General features: G+C 63.5%; 3 protein-coding genes across 8 annotated transcripts in view; 1 reads left to right on the forward strand and 2 right to left on the reverse strand.

Moving 5' to 3' along the window:
• BCR (BCR activator of RhoGEF and GTPase) overlaps window positions 1-1509 on the reverse strand; it is an 86154-nt gene extending 84645 nt beyond the window's left edge. The window contains exon 1 of the mRNA XM_061385561.1: window positions 102-1509. Coding sequence (XP_061241545.1) covers window positions 102-1425 — 1324 coding nt within the window. The 5' untranslated portion in view covers window positions 1426-1509. The remainder of the gene's footprint in view (window positions 1-101) is intronic.
• Window positions 1510-4828: 3319 nt separating this feature from the next.
• RAB36 (RAB36, member RAS oncogene family) lies at window positions 4829-18907 on the reverse strand. Of its 6 annotated transcripts, none has more exons than XM_061385570.1 (13): window positions 18823-18907; window positions 18076-18164; window positions 14154-14245; window positions 13553-13618; window positions 13048-13149; window positions 12377-12441; window positions 10944-10999; window positions 10225-10302; window positions 9909-9999; window positions 8129-8248; window positions 6493-7933; window positions 6074-6381; window positions 4829-5345 (listed from the first exon to the last, which is right to left on the reverse strand). In XM_061385570.1, exons 2-11 carry the CDS (start codon window positions 18142-18144, stop codon window positions 7869-7871), a joined length of 804 nt encoding a protein of 267 aa, XP_061241554.1. In that variant the 5' UTR covers window positions 18145-18164; window positions 18823-18907; the 3' UTR covers window positions 4829-5345; window positions 6074-6381; window positions 6493-7868. The 6 variants fall into 6 exon arrangements, with proteins under 6 accessions (XP_061241554.1, XP_061241560.1, XP_061241555.1 ...); XM_061385576.1 differs by having other exon boundaries at window positions 18076-18157; window positions 18824-18903; XM_061385571.1 differs by lacking the exon at window positions 18823-18907 and having other exon boundaries at window positions 6074-6275; window positions 18076-18230.
• RSPH14 (radial spoke head 14 homolog) overlaps window positions 18886-20786 on the forward strand; it is a 52075-nt gene continuing 50174 nt past the window's right edge. Inside the window, exon 1 of the mRNA XM_061385566.1 lies at window positions 18886-19163. Coding sequence (XP_061241550.1) covers window positions 18886-19163 — 278 coding nt within the window. The remainder of the gene's footprint in view (window positions 19164-20786) is intronic.

The following is a 20786-nucleotide window of genomic DNA, read 5'->3' on the forward strand; positions in this document are numbered from 1 at the left end:
CAGCCCACCACTGGCGCTTGAGAACCACTCCACAAAGTACCTACCTGCCCCTGCACCCCCAACCTCGCAGGTGTCCCCACCAGGCTGGCAGAGGCACTTACCTGCGTCTGCGTGTAAGGCGCCATCCTGAGACAGTTTGCCGGACAAGCTGTCCCCATCGCTAGGCCAGATCTGCCCCGTCTTGCGGACGCCCACGATGGTGGCCTCGGACACCACGACGGGGCCCTGACGGTGCCGCTTCTGGCACTGGGGCGTCGGGGGGCTACTGCTGTCGAAGGACTGCTGGGAGTTCTGCGAGGGCGAGCGGCTCTTGTCCCGGAAGGGCCGGTAGGTGGTGGGGCTCGGGGACACGCGGCTGGACTGGCCGGAGGAGAAGTCCTCCTCGCTGGACGTGAGGTTCTCGTTGGAGCTGCAGTCCGGCGTGTAGCCGCCTCCGCTGTCCTCGAAGCTCCGCGGGGAATAGGACCTCCGCGGCCAGGTAAGGCGCTTCTCCTGCTCCGAGGTGCTCTGGCTGCGCTGCAGCGAGCCCTTGGCCTCCCCTTCCACCATCATGCCCCCGACGTAGATGCTCTGGTAGGGCTGGTACTCCAGGGGCGGCCAGGGGGGCCTGCCGCTGCCGTTGGCGTTGATCAGGTTGTCCTTCAGGAAGCGCGGGTTCAGCTCAACGTCCTCATAGTCGCCATCGAGGCCGCCGCAGCCGCTGCCCTCGGAGGCGCGCCCGCGATATGAAGGCCTAGGAGTGTCTGCGGGGCCCGGCCCGGCGCCCTGCTGCTGCGACTTCTTGCGCTCCATCTGCATGGCCTGGCTGCCCAGGGAGCTGATGCGGTCCGACACGTCTTTGTCGTTGACCTTCACCAGGCCACGCTCGTGGTGGAACTCGACGTTCACGTAGAAGGGCTTCTCGGCGTCCGCCGCCGCCGCAGGCTGGCCGGGGCCCTTGCGGATCCTCTCGAAGTTGGAGCGCAGCGCCGCCACGCTGGTGGGGGGCCCGCGGTCGTCTCGCTCGGCGGCGGCGGCGGCTGCGGGCCCGGGCCTGCGCGCGGCCGCGGGCCTGGCCTTGCCGGGGGAGCCCTCCCCGTCGGGCCGGGCCTCGGGCTCGTCGGCGGCCGGCAGATCGGCGCCCTCAGCGGGCGCGGGCTGCGCGCGCGGCGCACGGGGCTCGGCCGCGCCGTCAGGGGGCTGTGCGGCGCGCCGGAAGCCCCAGCGCTGCCGGTCGTAGCTCTTCTTCTCCTTGGCCAGCAGAGTCTGCAGGTAAATCATGCGGAAGCGCTCCTGGTTCACCTCCTGCTCCAGGCGCCGGATGGAGGCCTTGCAGCGCTCCAGCTCCTGCTCGATGTCGCCCACCGAGCGCAGCTCCATGCGCGGAGGCTCCGAGTCCGGGAACTGCGCCTTCCACGCCTCGGCGAAGCCCACTGGGTCCACCATGGCGCGGCCGCGGCTCCTCACCTGCGCAGCCTGGCTGCGCGCGCCAGCGGGGCCGGCTTCAGCGACGGCGCGGCGGCCTCACCAGGCCCGGCCCGGGACGCCGGGCGGCCCCCATGCCCACGGCGGGGCGGCGGCGGCGGCGGCGCGCGAACAATGCCCGCCCCCTCCCGGGCGGCAGGTGAGGCCGCGGCCGGGCGGCCGGCGCGCGGGGCGGGGCGCGGGGCGGGGCGCGCGCGGGGGAAGGGCGCGGGGCCGCGCGCCCGCTATTGTGTGCGGGGCTCCCGGCGCGCGCGCGCGCGCGCGCGGGGCGGGGCAGGCGCTGCCTCCGCTCGGCCGGCCGGCTAGCCCATGGCCGCCGCCCGCGCGCCGCTGTCCTCGGGCTCCCGCGCCGCCGTCCGGCTACCCGCGCTGCGCTCAGCCCGCCCGCTCCCGCCGCTCTGTCGCGCGCCGCCCGCGCTCGGCGCCGCAGGAAGGGGCGGGGCGGGGCGGGGCGGTGGGCGGGGCCTCGGCGCGGCTGATGGAGCGGTGGGGGGGCGTCTTAAAGAGGCCTCTCCCCGCGCGGCGGTCGGACCGCCCGCTCCCACCGCTCTCTTGCGCGCCGCCCGCGGTCAGCGCCGCAGGAAGGGGCGGGGTGGAGGGCGGGGCCGCGGCGCTGATGGAGCGGGGCGGGGCCTCTTAAAGGGGCCGCCACCCCTCCCCCCGCCCCCCCCCCGCCCCCTCCGCTGCGGCCCTGCGGGCGGCCCCCGCGCCTGGGGAAACTGAGGCCGAGACGGCGACTTCTGCACTCCCGGGAACAGGTGCCCTGGATCCCGGCGAGCCGGATGGCCCCTCGCTCCCGTCACTGGCTGAGCGCGCTCCCCAGCGGACAGGTCGCCCGGCGTTCGCCAACGGGCCTCCGGGCGCTGGGGTCCCGGCGTGACGGCTGAAGCATCACGTAGAGGGTCCAGAGGAATGTCTCCCCGCCGGGCCTTTCAGCACACACGTCTCCCTTCCTGCAGCCCTGACTGGGAACTTATCTGTCATCTGCCTCCGAGGGGGGCCCCGGCCTCCACGGCCGGGGGGACAGTGAAACGGAGTCTGTTTTTGGTCCGCCGGAGAAGCCCGGAGATCTCAGACGCACAGCGGAGTGGACCCCGGGGGTGCGGTGGGGGTGGGGGGACCCGAAGGCCGAGAAGACCCCGACCAGCCTGCTGGGTGGCGTGAAAGGAAATGGGATGTGTCAGCCGGAGACCCCGGCTAGAAGCCAGGCGCCTCTGGGTCGCTCGCGCCTGCTTCCCCGGGCGTTAACAGGAGAACCAGAATGCACACACACGCCGGCCCCCGCCTCGTGAGGGTTCTCTTACCCGCCCACCCCCCAACTCCGGTGCCGCCCTAAGCGGATGCCCGGGCGTCTCATCTAGAGGGAACGGAGCCCAGGGCGGCCTGGCTGGGCTTCAGGTCTCTCCCCCCGCGGCTTGTGTGACCTTGGCAGTTCCCTTTCCCTCCTCTCTGAGCCGGCTTTTCGTCCTCACGTGGAACAGTGTTGGGGGCACCGTGGGAAGCTGCCCCAAGGGGACAACCATAAAACCTGTGCTGTTCTTCCCGTGGTCGCCTTTCACGCTGGTGCCCTGGGAGCCTGGCAGGAAAAGCCCTGGGGCTGTGGGGGGTGGGGAGGGGGACTGGCAGACGCTTCCAGGCACGGCTCCCTGCAGGTGCTCCGCTGTGTCCACCCTCGCACTCCTCTGCCAGCGGACAAGGCCCCGACAGTAAAAAAAAAAAAAAAGCCTGTTTTGTATCTGAGGAAGGAGAGCTTGAGGTCCTGACTTGGCGGCCGGCAGAGCTAGGCAGGAACCCCAGCAGCGTTTACATCCTGAACACCTCTTCAAGTCGGGAGTAACAAACCCTGACCTCCCAGCCTATGGCACATGGCAGCTCACCATCTGCATTAGTGCCTTCCTCCGGCAACCCTACCAGTGGATCTGGCAGAACCAGAACCCAGTGCCTCTGGAGCCCCATTCCCTGACCGTCAGCAGGGAGAATCCCAAAAGCATAAACTGGTTTTTTCCCCCCTGCTAACAGGGTCCCTGAGTTTCCAGCGGGTACTTGTGGGTTCATCTGGGACAGTATCATTAAGCACCGGGAGGAGAATACTTTGGGGGGCGGGGAGCTGCTGCATCTATCAGTGAGGTGTTTCTCCCTGGTTTGCAGGCCCCCAACTTGGCCCCACCTTCAATTTGTGTGCATTGGAAACTGACACTGCAGTTTGGGTTTGTACGCCCTGTTCTCTTGGCAGAGCAAGTGGCTTGCTGGGCACAAGGACACTGCAAGATAGTGGCTATCTCCCCGTGGGACAGTTTCTTCTGGCCCCAAGGACATTCCTCTCCTCCCCGGAGTCTCCCCCGGAAGCACCCTCGCCCTGGGTCTCTGCTCCTTCCCCATGAGCTTTCTTATCATCCCTCCCTCCAGAGAAAGGGAGGGCTGAGGAGGAACATGGGATCCATATCCATTAGCAGTCTGCGCTCCCCACTCAGTGTGTGTTCCCAGCTAGATCTAAACTTCCGAGGACAGAAATCTGTCTGTCTTTTTCCCCAGTGAACTCTGAGTGCTTAGGACAAAACAGGTGCTCAGTCAGTCCCGCCCGGGGGGAAGAGGCAGTGGTGAGCACACAGGAGGGAGGAAGCAGTGAGGCAGGCAGAGCCAGGCCGCGGCAGGCACAGGAGCTGTGTGAGTGGGCATCCCAGAGGATGCAGAGGTCTGGGGAAGGCTGGCTGGCGGGGGCGATGTCTGAGCTGGTCCTGGAGATGTGGAAATGCGGACGGACAGGCAACGATGGGGAGAGTTCAGAGGTCCAGGTGTGTTTGAGGAACAGCTGGGTTAGGGGCCAGGCTGGTGTGGACTGCAGGTCAGATCTGGGGTTTCACTCACGAAAACCATCACCACCGTCAGTTAACAAGCATTTCCATCGCTCCTGACAGATTTTTCCACCCCAAAACTAAAATGGGACAGCAAAGTGGGATTGTCGGTGATATTTCCCTGTTACCACTTCCATCATTTTCCGGGGCAAGGCTCTGTAATTCATTTCAAAATCTCAAAATCTCTCTCTCTCACACACACACATACACACACACACCCTCATGTACCCTCAGCAGCAGCCCTAGGGGTTCTTGAACCCAGGACCTCGTTCGGGCAAGCCCCTCCCCAAAGGCTACCTGGTCCCTTTGCTGCAATGAGCCGCTGGGACTCAACAGCCCCCTCTGCTGGACAAAACTCAGAACTTCCGATGCCTCAGAACCCGGGGGGATGGAAACCTGACGCTGGAATATTATTTGACCATCAAAGAAAATGCAGTCCCAGTGCATGCTGAATATCCACGAACCTTGAAAGCATTATGCCAAGTGGAAGAAACCAGGCATAACAGACCACATATTGTGTGACTCCGTTTACATGAAATGTCCAGAACAGACCAAGCCTATGGGGACAGAAAGTTGGCTGGTGGTCGCCTGGGGACGGGGATGGGAGGCGTGGGGAGTGACTGCTGATGGTCTCACACAGCAGGAAGGGGGACTGTGTTTCGCTGCTTCTCTGCTGTGTGCGCCTTCATCCCCACCAGCTTTGGGGGCCAGAGGAGGGCTCCCTTCACGTGGGGATGTGGCCTCATGACCCCCCAGCTGTCATCCATCATCCTTCAACCCCAGGGAGCTGCAGGCAAAACCGGAAAACGGGGTGATCGATACAGCTGTGCTGTAGCCCTGCTCGTGGCGCTGTGCCGGAGGGCGCCTGGCGGGGCGCCTGCTGCAGGCCCCCAGCCCCGGCCCACAGTGGGGAGCAGGGCCTCTGCAGGGCTTCGCTGGCCCCGGGCTCCGAGCGAGCGAGCCGTGGACCTTTTCTCCTCTCTTGGCTGGACTCCCCCGCCTTCTGCAGAATCAATTATTGATGAGGCCCTGCAGTGGAGGGTGGGGGTGCAGATCCCTGTGAGTGCCTCAGCTGCGTTTTCAGCCTCACAGAGAGTGCAGGGGCCTGGACAAGATGGGCTGGGTCCTGAAGGCCCGGCCAGCGACACGGTGCGGGCTGTGGCTTCCTGTGGTCAGAGACTCAGGGCAACCTCAGGCAGGGGTGGGGGGATGCCACCCTTCCGTTGGGGACCAGGGGGCGGCGGGAAGGGCCTGTGAAGAGCAGCCTGTGGACAGGAGCCCCCGCCCTGCTTCCTCCTGGGGGTGCAGGCTCAGACAGGTGGCCAGGGGCCCAGAATGCCAGGGTGGGGGTGTGTCTGGATGAGGGATGGAGGCCTGGGAGGAGGCCACGGGACCCCATGCTACTCCCCATCGGCTTGACACACGGGCAGTGGGAGGGAGGCCGCAGCAGATGGCAGGGGAGCCCGGGGCTGCTGGGCAGGTATCGTGTCATCTTGGGGCCCCCAGGTCCTCTGCCCCGTCTCCAGGAAAACGGAAGGCTCAGAGGACGAGGGTCCTCTCTGAGCTGTGGCTGCTTCTGAAAGCTCCCATGCCCCATACCCGCTCTTGTCTCTGCCCCAGGCCTCCTGGGTCCCGAGCACCCTCAGCTGCTCACAGGCCAGGAAGGCCCGTCCCCGCTCCCCACCGGGCCCGCTCAGATTTCTATCTGCGTGACTGTGAGCAGAGCGGGCCCCCCGCCCATCGCCACGTCCCCTTACCTCCATCTCAGGCGACCTCAGGCGTCCGGCTCACGCGCCCAAGGCCCTCAGGAGCCTGTGGCCCCTCGGGAGAGGCCTGTGTCCCGTTGCCAGGCTGAAGGGGGCTCTGGATGCGTCCGAGGCCCCCGTTTCCTCCAGACGCCTCGGAAGTGCTTGCACACGGCCCTGCGTCGGCCCCCAGACACGTCACTGTCTCTGTGGACTTGTGGGATCAGTGGGCCCACGGCCGCTTCAGAAGAGACGCCGTAACAGCCGGACACACACGGGGGGCCACAGGAGGGGGGTTTCCCACAGGGCAGCTTAGAGGGCTGGGTGCACACGAGACAATGGTCCTGGCTCAGGGGCCAGTGACAGCCGGACACAGTCCCCAGAGTGGGGCAGGGAGCCGGGAGGGTGCCAGCCCACCTGAGCAGACTCACCCGTCCCGATGCTGTCTCTCGTGTGCCCCAAACCCGGGCCTGGCGCAGCCGAGGCTGGGTCTGGTGGGCCAGCCCACCGGAGGCCCAGCTAGATCTCTGCGGGGAATCCCGAGTGCGGAAAACTGCCGCTGTGAGGACGGTCATCTCAGTGAAAAGAAGTAAAAAGCCGACTGTCCCAGGTCCGGGCGGCCTGAACGGACTCTGGCCCATCTGCAGGAAGTCAAATCTGCAGCCCTGAAGGGACACGCAGGCTCAACCAGCCTGGGAGGAAGAAGGCCGCCCGGTGGGCCAGGGAGAGGTCATGCCGGTTTCACAGCAAACAAGGAGCAGGAGGCCTGCGCTGCTTATGTCGGCCCATGGGGGGCGCCTCCCTCCCGTGCGGGAGTGCTTTATTCAAAGGAGTACCCTCCATCTACGAAAAGGAGAGCTGAAGACATGGGGAAGGCGGGCCAAACAGAAGACGCGGCATCCCCCGGCCGCTGCCCACCGGCTGCCCGAGAAACGCTCGCGGTCCCCAGGGACGGAGGCTAGACATGCGCCCGCCCGTGGCCGTGGGGTGGGGGCTCAGGAGGCCCCGTGGAGGAGCCCCACGGCAGCCTGGACTGGGCCAAGCACTCTGGGCGGGAGCTGGGGTGGGGAGGCCGGGGCACCCGCCTGTTCCAGGGGTCAGGAGGGCCATGGAGCCGGGGAGCCTGCCTGCAGGTGCTGGAGCACCTCCGGTGTGCTGCAGACACGTGGGCCATCACGGGGGTCCCCGGAGACCTGCACGCGGCACCTTCTCATCCCCAGGGGTGGGTGGGGGTGTCCGTGGCCTGTTCTGCCCATCCTCAGCCCGACCCAGGGGGCAGGATGTCACGGGTCACGATGGAGCCAGAGGTGGCCCCTCGGTGGCCAGAGAGGGGACACACAAGTCCGTGGTGGAGGGACGGTGGACGGTGAGGCCCAGCCCTGCTCATAGAAGAGTCAGGGCTGGGAGAGAAACCCGGCTTTCCTTGGGCTTCTGCTGACGTCGGCGAGTCCCACTCTCCTGGGCCCCTGAGATGAGGGGGACTCCAAGGCCAACCCAGGAAGGCTGGGGAGGGGCCTGGGGAGCCCTGACTGTGCCCGGGGTCTGGGACCCGGGAGACAGGTGCCATGCCTGCAGTCACGAGCCTCTGTGGCTGGGCTGATGGGCAACTCTGTAGGTGCGACTGGCCTTCCAGCACGGGGCCCTGGGTGGCAGTGGGGGCCTCCTCTGGCTCCCGCCCCGCTACGGAGAAGAGGAGGCGGGGGGCCCTGGAGCTCAGCACAGTGGGCGCTCCGCGTCCCCCTCCATGTCACGGAGGCACCACCGGCATGCCTCGTGGAGGGTGGGGAGGCCTCTGCCGCAGGCCTGGCTAACAACAACTCGGGCCAGAGGGCCTCCTGCTGTCCGGGGTCTCGGGTTGACGTCCCTCCATCCCTGCAGCAAGGGGAGAAGTCACCTGGCGTCAACTGGGCACCTGAGCTGGCCGGCAGGCAGGGGGCCTGCAGCCGGAGGTCAGCGGGATGGGAGAGGGGCCCAGACAAGCCTGGCAGACGGTCGAGTCCCAGCAGAGGGTGGTGGATGCAGATGTCGGGCGTGAGTCCCTCCCCAGCCCGGGGGCCCTGCACTTACGGATGATGTCCCCGCCGCCGACCTGCAGCGGGCTGCTGCTCCTCCGCTCCAAGTCCTGCAGTACCGAGCGCTCGAAAGCCAGGGCGGCCACGCGGCTGAAAAACGCCTTCACATTCTCTCCTGCGGGCAAGGGACAGTCGTGACCCCCGCCTGCAGGCATCCTGTCGGGGGCGGGGGGAGCCGGTGGGGCAGGAGGCAGGACGCTCCCCTCCCTGTGCAGGGGACAGGCTCCCAGCCCGGCCATTAGCCCTGGCCACTCCTGACAACCTCTGAGCCTTGGTTTCCAGGCATCTAGTCTTTCAGTTGGGTTTTCCAGGTGGCGCTAGAAGTAAAGAACCTGCCTGCCAGTGCAGAGACTTGAGTCCTGGGTTCAGTCCCTGGGTCGGGAAGATCCCCTGGAGGAGGGGCAGACAACATACTCCAGTATTCTTGTCTGGAGAATCCCATGGACAGAGGAGCCTGGTGGGCTGCAGTCCATGGGGTCACAAAGAGTCAGACGTGCCTGAAGCGACTTAGCATGCACTGTTTCAATCAATCGCAGCTGAACGCCCGCAGGCCAGGTGCTGGGCTGCACAGAGATCGCAAGTGAGCCTGCTTTCTTGTCACCTTTTTGCATCTGTGCAGCCACCAGGGTTAGCGCCCCTGGCGCCCACGTGGAGCCTTTTGTGCCTCCTCCTCCAGGAGGACAAGGCCACCCATTGGGCACAGGGCCAGGTGAAGCCCTCGACACACACACTGCATTTGTGCAGTTAACAACCTATACAACCGCACAAGGCGGTCCTGCTTGGTCCATAAGAAGCTCTCTGGGAATGGGCTGTTACTCCAACAAGAGGGTGGGTTCTCACAGACTTGGGGGTGCCCTCAGGAAGGGGCAGAGGGAACTGGGCACGGCGACCACTTTGTGCTGGGCCAGAGGAGGTGGTGCTTCCACCTGCACCCCGGGCAGGCATCCGCAGCGGCCCCTCCCCTGGGGTGAGGACTCCGAGGTGTATTCCTGAGTCCCCACAGCCTTGGCGCCCGCGGTGCGCCAGCCACTGCGAGTTATTTCATTCCATCCCAACAACCTGTTTGCAAAGTCTGTTCTTTGCTTCTGTGCGTCTGCTCGTTTTTCTTCAGTGAATCCTGTGTCTTTTATCATAAAAAGCGTGTTTTGTATTAAAAATAAAAGACTGACGGCATCGCCCCACTTCCCGGGTGAGGATGCCGAGGCTCAGAGATGTTGGGAGCTGCGGTAAGCGGTGCCCGTGGGTGCGGTCAGCTCGGGGGCCGGGGAACCAGTGAGGCCGGGCAGACTGGGAGGGGTGTGGGTGAGAGCCGGCGGGGGCGTGGCCGCTGTCTCCGCCTTCTCTGAAGACGGCTGGGGAAGGGAGGGACCTTCCAGTGCGCATCTGTCCAGCGGGCAGAGCTTGGCCTGCGGACGCTCAGCCGCGATTGGTTGAGACCGTGCGTGCTACGCCCGCCTCGGGTAGGGGGCGGGACGACGCTGCGGCTGCCCCTGCCTCCCTGAGACTCCGGCCAGGACCGCGGGGACCTGCCCCCACGCGCAGGAGTAGGGGTCTCAGTCCTCCCACCCACGGGCCGGGCCCCGCCCCCGATCGCCAGCCGCGGCGGCAGCCCCGCGCCCACTCACCGGTCACTCCTCCCACCCACGGGCCGGGCCCCGCCCCCGATGGCCAGCCGCGGCGGCAGCCCCGCGCCCACTCACCGGTCACTCCTCCCACCCACGGGCCGGGCCCCGCCCCCGATCGCCGGCCGCGGCGGCAGCCCCGCGCCCACTCACCGGTCTTGGCCGACACGGACCAGTACTCAGCGCGCATCTCGTTGGCCAGGCGCACAGCCTCCGCCTCCGCCTGCTCGCACGCGGCCCCTGACTGGGGGAAGCGGCCCTGCTGACCCAGCACCCTCGTCCTCCCCGGCCCCCCGCGGGGACACCCAGCCTGGGCACCCGCCTGGAGGTGATCCTGGGCGGGTCTGAGCTCCAGCGTCCCTCCCTGACTTGACGGGGATCGGGGACCCGAGAGCTCCTGCCTAGGCCCTGGGGGTCACCCTCTGCTCCGCGTCCCCCGAGGCCGCCTGGCCCGCCTGGCTCCGCTCACCAGCAGGTCCTTCTTGGTCCCCACGAGGAACACGAAGCAGGCGCCTGGCTCGTTCTCCCTCAGCGCGTCCTCCAGCCACTGCCTGGAAGGCGGGCGACAGGCTGGGATGGACCCACCCCACCCCCAGCGGTCGAGGGAGCCCAGGGCCCCCCAGGGCCGGGGGTGCCAGGAGGGGATGTGGACCGTGCTGCCCACGGGCGTCTCCAGTGGGCGGGGACGCAGGAGCGTCAGGGAGTCAAGGAGCCCCGAGGCGTCCCGCACCCTGGGTCCATCCCACGCTGCCACCAAAGGGACTGACCAGCCCGGCTCCCCTCACGGGGCTGCAGACGCGGCTGTGAACGCCCCAAACCAAAGTCAGGGGCAGGGGGCTCTGGCCCATCAGCCAACGACCCCCGGCTCTCGCCCAGATCTCTGCCCGAGAGAGCAGGTGCCCAGTGCTGTCCCCACGCCTGGGGCCCAGGAGTGGTGAGGACGCCAGGCCCTTCCCCCCAAAACTAGTAAGGCTTTCGAGCTGAGCCCTGAAGTCAATGCAGGCCGCTCTGAACTGGCCGATGGATAGAACGGCAGCCGCACCGCCACTGGCCCGTGGGCAGCTGGTACTGACCGGCCAGCCTGGTCTCCTGCACGCACCGTCGGGCTCCAGCTCGTGGCCCAGGGTCAGGGAGTCCTCCAGGCAGCCTCCCAGCCCAGGGAGCCCACGGTGGCCACTGAACCCAGACTTGCCTGCTGTGCTCCAGGGTTTGCACGTCAGTGAGGTCAAAGGCCGTGATGATCACTGCGGGCACGGGGGAAGCCAGGGGAAGCTGGTGAGCAACAGGGAGGCAAAGACAGCGAGACAAGGGGGCTCCCACACAGCTGTCCCAGGGGCCCCTCAGGCATGCAGCCCTGGACCGGTGACATGGGGACCCAGTCCCCACCCCTCTGATCCGCACCCAGCAGCCCAGCCGCAGTGGGGTCCAGGGAGGCAAGGTGAGCTCCCTGCCTCAAAGTTTCTCTGCCTCTGACGGCTGTGGGGCGCACGGGGGAGGCTGGACCGCTGAGAGATCAAGCGGCCTCCCCAGCTGTGACCCGGTGGGGACCGACCACGGCCACCTTGGGCCCTCAGGGTGGCCGAGGGGATTAAGCTGGAGCAGCGGTGGGAGAGCTCTGGGACCGACTTCCCACACTGGCGCCTGGGGCCCAGCGGCCACGAGCACCAAGCAGCTTCGGGGCCCGTTGCGGAGAGGCAGGCTCGGGGCGTGGGGGACCTGGCAGTGCAGCTCCCTGCCCTCGACTCCTCCATCACTGCCCTGCCTGCTCCCTCGTGCCCTGGGTGGCCGCACACGGAGATCAATCCAGAAGGGCAGGACACAGGCCGCCCCCTGCCCAACCCCGGCTAGGGGCCAGCGTGAAGGAGCACGCTGGTGATGGTAGTAACCAAGGCCGGGCGGCTGCCTGACGGGCTTATTCCCGGGGGGAGGGCGCACACCAGCCCCCCACCCCGAGAAGAGGCCACAGTGGGCGTGGCAGAGCTGTTACTCCAGGCCACGGCTTCCTGGTTTTGCTCTTCTCCAGCCTTCGTGAAAACGCGACTTCTGACAGCAGCAGAGTGGACGCGGCTGTGCCTCATCGCCTGAGTCTAGATAGGACGCCTGCGACCCGGGGCCCCCACCTCCCACGGGAACCCCTCTCCCTTGTCTTCCTGGTCTCGGTAGGGGGCTATGCTGCCACCGTCTGCCACCCAGGAGGCCTGCCCAGTGCTGGGGTGCCCTCAGCATGGAGGCAGTGGGCAAGGAGTCTGGTCTCCACGGTGTGCGTGGGGGTGACGGGCACCCCCTCTCCTCCCCTCCGGCCAAGCCCTGGCCCCTGCTTTTGAGCCGACCCGCTCTTCTCTGTGGGGTCTCTGCCCAAACACTCCCCACCCTGAGCATCTTTCTGAGCTGAAACGGGCTGAGACCTTCAGTGGCGGAGCACATGCCACCCAGGGCCCCCTAGAGTGTGTGGCGGGTGAGGCCCACCCAGGCCCGGCTGGAAGGCCAGGACTGGGCGCCCCGTGCTTCCTCCGTGTCTCTTGGAGGACTCGGCTTCTCAGGGTAAGCCTGCGGGGAATTCACGGGGGACCCCCAGCTGCACGTGGTTGAGGCCCCGCCGGTGGCATCAGCCGGCCACTCACCCTGGGCACCCCGGTAGTAGGCAGATGCGATGCACTTGAACTTCTCCTGCCCTGCTGTGTCCCAGCTGTGCCGTGGCCAAAAGAGACAGGAGACCAAGAGGTGGCAGGTTTAGCTATGCTCGTGGGGTCTCAGCCAGCAGGCTCGTGGGACCCCCTGGTGGGAGACCCAGAGCCCTTCCCAGCGGCATGGGCATCGGGAAGTGCCTGCTGCCAGCCCCCACCTGCTCCTGATCCCTTCCTAGGGTGTGCCCCCGGTGGGGCAGGGAGAAGAAAGACAGACAGACAGATGGAGAGAGGCAGGGGGAGGTGAGCAAGGGCGGGGGTAGGGGGATGTCCAGCCCCAGGAAGGCCTGGGGGCCACGTGACCTCTGCTCGAGCCTCGCACGCAGAGACTAGTTTTGGCCCCGTTTTCCAGGCGCGAACAGCGGCTCAGAGGCCTGAACTGACTTGCTGGAAGCCATGCCCAGACCCGGTGCATGGGATCAGAGGGACACGAGGCGCATGGGGTAGGGGGTGTGGGTGTGCCTGGGGCCTGGGTCTGCAGAAACGGGGAGCCCAGCCTCACACAGCTGGCCAAGGCCCCCTGCTCCCTTGCTGGGACCTTCCCCGGGGTCTCCACAAAGCCCGTCCATGACCATCGGGAGACGCTCAGGCGGCCGCCAGCAACTTACATCTGGAGACTGAAGGGGGTCCCAGCGACCTCAAACCGCTCAATCTCGAAGTCCACCCCGATGGTGGCCTTGTAGTCATGGTCGAAGACATTCTTGCAGAACCTGTGGGACCCGGGAAGCTGTCAGAGGCCACGTGTGGGGCTGCAGGCCACGGGAAGTCCGCCCGCGTGGGGAGGCCACGTGGCAGTGGCCACGGAACCGGGCCATGGGGACAGGCCACATGCGGACGGAGCCTCCAGCGAGAGCTCCATGGGCAGAGGCTGCCGCAGCCAGAGGCCACAAGTGGGGGTCAGGGCAGGGAGAGGCCCCGTGCCCACCAGCAGGGGGGCGGTGGGGACCACCTGACCATCGCCAGGCTCCCGGGAGGCCACACTCTCTGCACGCCTGCCACCTCCCTGATTTCCTGCATCCCCTCCCAGTGGCCACATGGTCTCCGCTGTGACCTGGGACTGGGCCTCCCGGGCGGGCCTGACAGCGCTGCTGGGAGGGGCGGCCGGCCGCCCACCTGTGGATGAGGCTGGTCTTGCCCACGTAGAGATCGCCGACCACCACCACCTTGGAGAGTCTGAGCCTGAGAGGGGCAAGGCGTGGTCTTGCAGGCGTGGTCACGAGGGCATCCTCACGCACACAGGCCCCTCCTCCCCTGTGGTCCCCACTTGTGACGGGGACAGGCCACCTGTGAGACGCTCTGTGGTGTGTGACCCCGTCGCTGGCCCAGGGGAGGGGCAGAGGGCCTGCCTTTGTTCTGGGGCCATCGTACCCCTGACCCCACCAGGCCCTCGTCCCTGTGGTGAGAATCAGAAATGTGCACCACGGGAAGCAGAGTCTTGGGCTGAGGGGCAGGCGTGGTGGGGACTCAGAGGCGGCCCCGGGGCCCGACACTAAGGCTGAAGCCCGAGGGAGCAGCCGCACTCAGACCTCAGGCACCGGCCTCCCCAAGGGCAGAGATGTTCCTGCGGCAGGTGAGGCGGGATGACTGGCCCAATGGTCCCCGGGCCGGCCGGGGTGGCACCCGCGCGGTCTGCTGTCCGAGGTGCGCATCTGCCTCCATACACTCAGGCGTGCGCTGGGCTCTCCCCACCCTCCCCCGCGGAGACAGCGCTCACCCCACAGTCCCCGTGTTCCCGCGCTGGCAGGCAGTGCTGACCTGCCCGTGGAAGTGCTCCCGGAGCTGCAGGCAGGCGGCGGGTGTGTACCACTGCAGAAAGACAGACAGGCGGGCATGTCCCCCTGCGGAGCTCCCGGGCAGGAGCTGGTGGCTTACTTCCCAGGGTCCCCTCCCTCCCCTTCCAAGCCTCCCTCCTTGTCAGCACCTCACAGGCTCCAAGGCTCTAACGTGCCAGGAAGCCCAGGCGGGGACCCAGAGAGCTGGGTCTTGTTGGGGGAGGGAAGCTGGGCCCTTGCTGTGGGTGCGCCACACCTCTGTCCCCTCTGGTGAGAGGAGGGGTGGGCTGTAAGGACACTTTTAGCACCAAGACCCTCCTATGCTTTCTACTACGAATCTCTGATGCTGCTTTCGTTTTTTAAAAATATGTATATTAGTGCATGGAAAATGTCCTAGAAAGCACTTGCTTCGTCCACATTTTTCGCAAGGCAGGACCGCATAGTGGCCCGAGAGCACGGACCCTCAGGTGCTGTGTGACCCTGGGCAGTTGCCTCACGTCTCTGAACTTCAGTTTCTGCATCTGGAAACCCTTCGAGACTTGGGGGCGTGAATGAGGTCGTGTTTGTAAAACCGCCAGCGCAGAGCCGGCCTGGCATATGCATGCTGGGTGCTCAGCAAAGACGCCCTGACACTCGGGGAATGCAAGTTTGTTCTATAGGCTGAAAAAAAAAAATCATATTCAACAAACAAAGTGAAAGTCGCTCAGTCGTCTCCGACCCTTTGCGACCCCATGGACTGTAGTCCCCCAGGCTCCTCTGTCCGTGGAATTCTCCAGGCAAGAATAGCCATTCCTTTCCTCCAGGAGATCTTCCTGACCCAGGGATCGAAGCCGGTTTCCCGCATTGCAGGCAGATTGCCTACCCGCTAAGCCACTCGGGAAGCCCAAACAAACGCAACGTGACTATTAGGTTTTGCGGTCAGATTGGCCGAGGTTAAGCGTGGGGCGTGGCCGGGGCATGGGAGGAGCCTCGCTGCAGACGGCGGCTGCGCTTTGCGGTCCGATTGGCCGAGGCTACGTGGGGCGTGGCCGGGGCATGGGCGGAGCCTCGCCGCGTTCCGCAGCTGCGCTCTGCCGTGTCCCCAGCCACCTTCTTGGCCTGTGCCCGGCGGCTCTCTGCCCTGGCCCACCTGCCCTTTCGGCCCCGTGTGACTGCACCAGGGCAGCGAGGAGAGTGAAGCAGCTTTGCAGAGGGCGAATGCGGGGCCTCATGGCGCCCATGTCCTCAGCTGTGAGGTGGGGGCACTCTCACCGCGCCTCTTGGTCTGCGGGCTGCAGGGGCAAACGGGCAGCTCAGGCAGGCGCTCAGCCCAGGGCCACGGTCACGCGGCCGTGGGTGGGCCCTCTTTTCGGGAAGGCTGGCTGCTTTTCTGTCCGCTTCTCTCCCTGTCGGCATCAAGTCGCGGGAGGAGCGGGGTGAGGGATGCGGCGCGACCAAGACACGGCCCACCACTAGTCCAAAAGCAATGAGGAATCTGGCCGTGCAGTGCGGCAGGAAGGAAGGCAGCCGAAACCCGACACAAAAAGTGTAGCTCAACTGGTGACGGTAATAAGCCAATGGAAGGACACAGCCTGGTGCCGGCCAAGAAGAGGAAAATGGCAGAAATGTTGGGGACAGAAAGAAGAGGGGAAAAGAACAAAATAAGAACGATGCAGTGGATCCCAGATTCTTCCTAAGAGAAAAACTTTCAAATGTACTGTTTCTGTTGTCCTGAGTAAAAGCTAGGAATTTCTTCTTTTCAAGAAAACGTACAGCTTAAAAATCACTTTCATGTGTTTCTTTTTTAAAACAGTGGTAAAACTTTGTGATAGGCAATATTAATTCTATATCACGTTGATATATAGTAGGTTGATGCATAATATGGGCTTCCTAGATGGCTCAGTGCTAAAAAATACACCTGTCAAGGCAGGCGATGCAGGTTTGATCCCTGGGTCGGAAAGATCCCCTGGAATAGGAAATGGCAACCCACTCCAGTATTCTTGCTGGAAAATTGCATGGATGGAGGAGCCTGGCAGGCTACAGTCCATGGGGCCTCATAAAGTTAGACATGACTGAGCGACTGAGCACACACTGCACCACTTGGGATACAGATTAGAGAAGTGTGCTAAAGGAGGCTGGTGGGCTGCACATGGAGCCCGGACATGTGGGATGAAGGAAGGACCTGCCCGCCTGACTGCAAACTGCTCAGGCCTGAAGTGCTGCGGCCCCCAGGGTGCAGGATAAACCTGGCCACAAGCAGATGGCAGAGAATCTCACCTTCTGTGGGAGCAGGGGTGACCCAGGCTGCCTCCCAGGGCGGGGGACAGTCAGAGCTCGGAGTCAACCATGGTCGGTTCAAGTCTGGGCTCCCCCACGCACAGCTGTGTGACCTCCGGCAGGCAGCCCTCCCTACCTCTCTGAGCCTTGCTGTCACGCTCTGTAATTGAGGTCCTTCGTCCCATGAGACCTGTGCCAGTCACCCCTCCCTTCCTTCAGCTCTTCAACCCCTTCATCCCCGGTCACCACTGACAAGGGAAGCAGTTGCTGGGCCTCTGATGAGATGGAAAGTCTTTCGCCTGCCTCCACCAGTCAGAGGCACCGAGGCTTTCTCTGTGCGAGCTGGAGACAGAACTCAGAAGGGAGGAAGCAGAAGACAGGGAGGAAGAATCACTGCAGACTCCAAACACCCACAGTCTACCCTCCTTCGCCCCCTGGCCTGAGCACAGATTTCAAGACTCTTTAAAAGGGAGGCTTTCTCCCGCACACAGGGCAGCGACCACAGATGGCAGGGTCTCAAGCGTGCTTCCAGATACTCTGCATGTAGAAGCAAACACGCGTGTGGAAGTGTTTCTTTTCTGCACCTTTTCTCACATCTGGCGCTCAAGCACTTACTTTGGCCCTCATCATCACGCATCAGCCCGAGAGGTGCTCGTTTCTCCTGCGCCTGTGTCGGGAAGCAGCATCTGCTGTCTAAGTGGTCCCCTCTCGAGGACATCGTGTTGTGTCTGACCTTCTGTGTTACAAATTGCTGCAGAACCTGGCCCTGAGCGGCGGCGAGCAGAGGGTAGGTGGACCTTCTGCAGGGCTGGGAGACACTGGTCCTCCCACCCACTTCAGGTAGTATGGATTTGTGTCCCCTGCTGTGATTAAGGATGGATTTTAAGACAGCTGTGAGTTTTTAGTAAGGACAGAAGGGTAAGGGGTGAGAACCTTCGATTTGGTCCCAGGAAACTGGAGGTACTGTTTGATAATGTAATAATAATTTTACAATATTGATTGATTTTTGGCTGGGTTGGGTCTTAGGTGCAGGCAGGATCATTGTGGCTTCACAATGGGCTTAGTTGCCCCAAGGCATATGGGATCTTAGTTCCCGGGCCAGGGATCAAACCCATGTACCCCTGCATTGGAAGGTGGATTCTTAACTACTGGATCACCAGGGAAGCCCTGATAATGTAATAATTGTAATGAGAAAAGCAGCAACCACCACCTGGGCAAGGGAGCTCCCGTTCACCATGAACCAGGCGTCCAGCGTGAGCAGAGCTATCCTTGTGGGCCAGCAGCTCTGAGAGGTCGAGTACCTTGTCCAGGGTCACACAGCTTAATGGCACGCAGGACTCACACCGCCGTCTTACTACAAAGTCTGTGCCCTTAACCTCCACGTCACACTGCCTTCCAGTGTCACCTTTTGCCTGCCAGCCCACCCTGGGCAAGTCAATGCCAAGCTTCTCAACAAGTCTGCTGAGTCCCTGGGGTCTCTCTGCGAGGGACTGGCCTCCCGATTCACCTGCCTTGTTTCCAGTGGTGAGCGAGGTGGGGAAGGCTGGATGTGGGCATGCTGTCACTGGAGCAGTGCACACATCAAGGGTTGGCCTAAGGCCTCCCTACCTTAGGGAAGCTGCTGATGACACGGTCCCGGCTCACAGAGGGCCCCAAAGGTGTCAGGGAGGACCTCATCCTTCCAGGAATCCTGTGCCCCCAACAGGGGAAAAAGAGGGTTAGGGAGTCCCTGGGGATTCCCCAGAGTTGAGCTGAACATGGCTTTTGCTCTGAAAACAGTCCAAGCCTCCTTCTCCGTGGGGAATGTCAGGGGCCATCTCCCCCGTCTGCAGGCAGTGTGTGCAGGGCTGCGGGTGCAGGCCTGCGGCCCGGCCTGGGAGAGCTGGAGAGCAGGGTCTCCTGCCGGGTGTCCTGCCAGGAGTGGCCCCTCCCTGAGCTCAGCGCTGGGCTCTGAGTGACTGTGGCACAGCAGGGACCCAGAGTCCTGGCAGAGGAAGTGGAGTAGCGAGGGGGACCCTGCTCCTGGCCTCAAGGGATGAAGGCTCTGGGTGCGCCGGCCCTTAGGGTGCAGCCCACAACCCTTTCCCAGAAGCACCCCACCCGGCGCTGGGCCCCTCCCGCCGATATCCACAGGCCCGGGTCTCCTCCTCCCAGTCAGCGCCCTCCCCACTGAGTGCCCTCGATCGAGGCCTGTGGTCCTCCGCATCGGATCTTCCCTCTCCGGACCAGCACCTGGGGGCCGGGGTGGGCGGTCAGGAAATGGGGAGGCCCGGGGGCCCTGGCCGCGTTCAGATCGTGAGGTGGGAGGGTATCACGCGGGCTGGCGAGGGTGACACCCAAGGGGAGTCTGACTGACCTGCGGCCGCTGACACAGTTCCTGGCGCTGCCTAGTCCCGGAGGGTCGAGGCCGCGATCACCATGGCAACGAGCACCCCGCGGGACCCGCCTGCTTCCGACCAATCCTGTACGCTGGGGGCGGGGCTCACGGCCAGAAGAGTCCCGCCGGCGCCCTGCGCCGCCATCACCATAGCAACCAGAGCCTCGCAGGAGACTCCGGGACGCCGACCCAAAGCGGCAATCACCATGGCAACGAGGGCGGGGGAGCTGATGGGCGTGGTCAGGACAGCCCAGGGGTGGGGCCTGGGCGGGGCTGACGGTGGAGAGACTTGCGCACCTGACTTCCTGACGTCACCATGGTAGGGGAGAGGATTAAGTGTTTATTTTCATAGTATGTCAAATATGAATTGTTTCTGGTTATCTAAATATTTCGTGTTTTGCTTTATATCTGGTATGAGATCCCTTGACTCCTTCCCGTCACATCCCATGTCTGATCTATCAGTAAATCCTGTAGGTTCTACCCTGGAAAATTGACCAGTATCTTCTCTCTCCGTCTCACTTTCATTGGGCTCGCGGTGGTCCCAACCATCATCGTCTTCTCTCCCCTTAACTGGCCTCCCCACCTTCCATCCTTGGTCCTACCCTCTTCCTAGTTCAGCAGTCCCCAGGGACCCCTCGTTAAGACACAGATCAGATTATGTCAGTCCTCGGCTGCAAACCCTCCAGCGCCTTCTCATCGTCCTCAGAGTAATAAAGTCTTTCCAGTAGCCCAAGAGGCCCCACGTGATTTGCCCGTTTCTTCTCTTAGCTCGCCCCCTACTGCTTCCCGCCTCCCCACCCCACCCCCCACAGGCTCCATTGGCATCCTTGCTGTTCAACACGCCAAGCACCGGGGATGCTTGCTCTGCCTGTCTCCTCGGCCTGGAATGCCCTGCCCCAGACAGCCACGTTGCTCAGATGTCACCTCTAGATGAGACATCCTATTTACAAAAGCTGCATCCTTCCAGCCCCTTCTTCTGCTCTATTTCTCCCAGGCACTTCCTATTTTCTAAGAGATTATATAACTTCCTGTTCGTGCGGACTGTCTGTGTCCCTCCACTGAGCTCAGTGAGAGCAGGGGTTCAGCCCCTCAATTGACTGCATTGGCAAAATGCCTGCACAGAAGCAGCATGGAGTGAGTGTTACATGAGTGAAGGAATATTGCACTTAAAAAAGGAAGGTGGAGAACACTGTTTGAAGTATGCTGCCATTACCTTAAAAGGCAAATAAATTGTATTTACTTGTATCAGTGTAGTGCATCGCTGGAAAGACTCCAGTGGGTCCTACAGATGAGGACAATCCATTGGCTGGGGGCCAAGGAGGGAAGGAGACATACTCTCATACTTTCAGGATTTTACTCTGCGTGCATATACCATCTATTTGGGAAATAAATGAAAAGAAACATTTGGAACTCAGAGAATACAGTAACAGCCTCCATCTGGGCCCTTCGGGGTCAGCCGCCTTTCCCAGACACCTCCTCCTCGCTGTAATCGTGGCTAAGACAGGACTCTCGCTGTAGTGCTGCAGCCAACTGCCCTGCAGTCACAAGGGGTGGACACGCCTCCCATTTCCTGACCTTCATTTGCACAGCTCTGAATCTAATGATGCCTGAATATCATAGGCTGCCTTCCAGAGCTCATGCTACAAAATTAATTTCCATAATTAATGGCTGTGTAAAGGCTGACCTGAGTCACGGAGCTTCTGTGAGCTAGTTTCTGTTTGCAGAGAGAGGCAGGCGCGGCTCGATGCCTGGCGCGATGGCCTCCAGAGGCGTTTGTGAGATGCTAATCACAGAAACGAGACGGTAGCTTTGGAGAGAAGCACAAAGGAGGGGACGAGGGTACTGACGATGTTCTCACGGTGAATTCACAGGCACCTGTTATATTTTTGGTCTCATAGGTGAACATATATGCTACATAGAATGCTGTGTATGCTTTCAAAGA

The sequence above is a fragment of the Bos javanicus genome, chromosome 17 (assembly GCF_032452875.1).
Source record: "Bos javanicus breed banteng chromosome 17, ARS-OSU_banteng_1.0, whole genome shotgun sequence".
Classification (NCBI taxonomy): domain Eukaryota; kingdom Metazoa; phylum Chordata; class Mammalia; order Artiodactyla; family Bovidae; genus Bos; species Bos javanicus.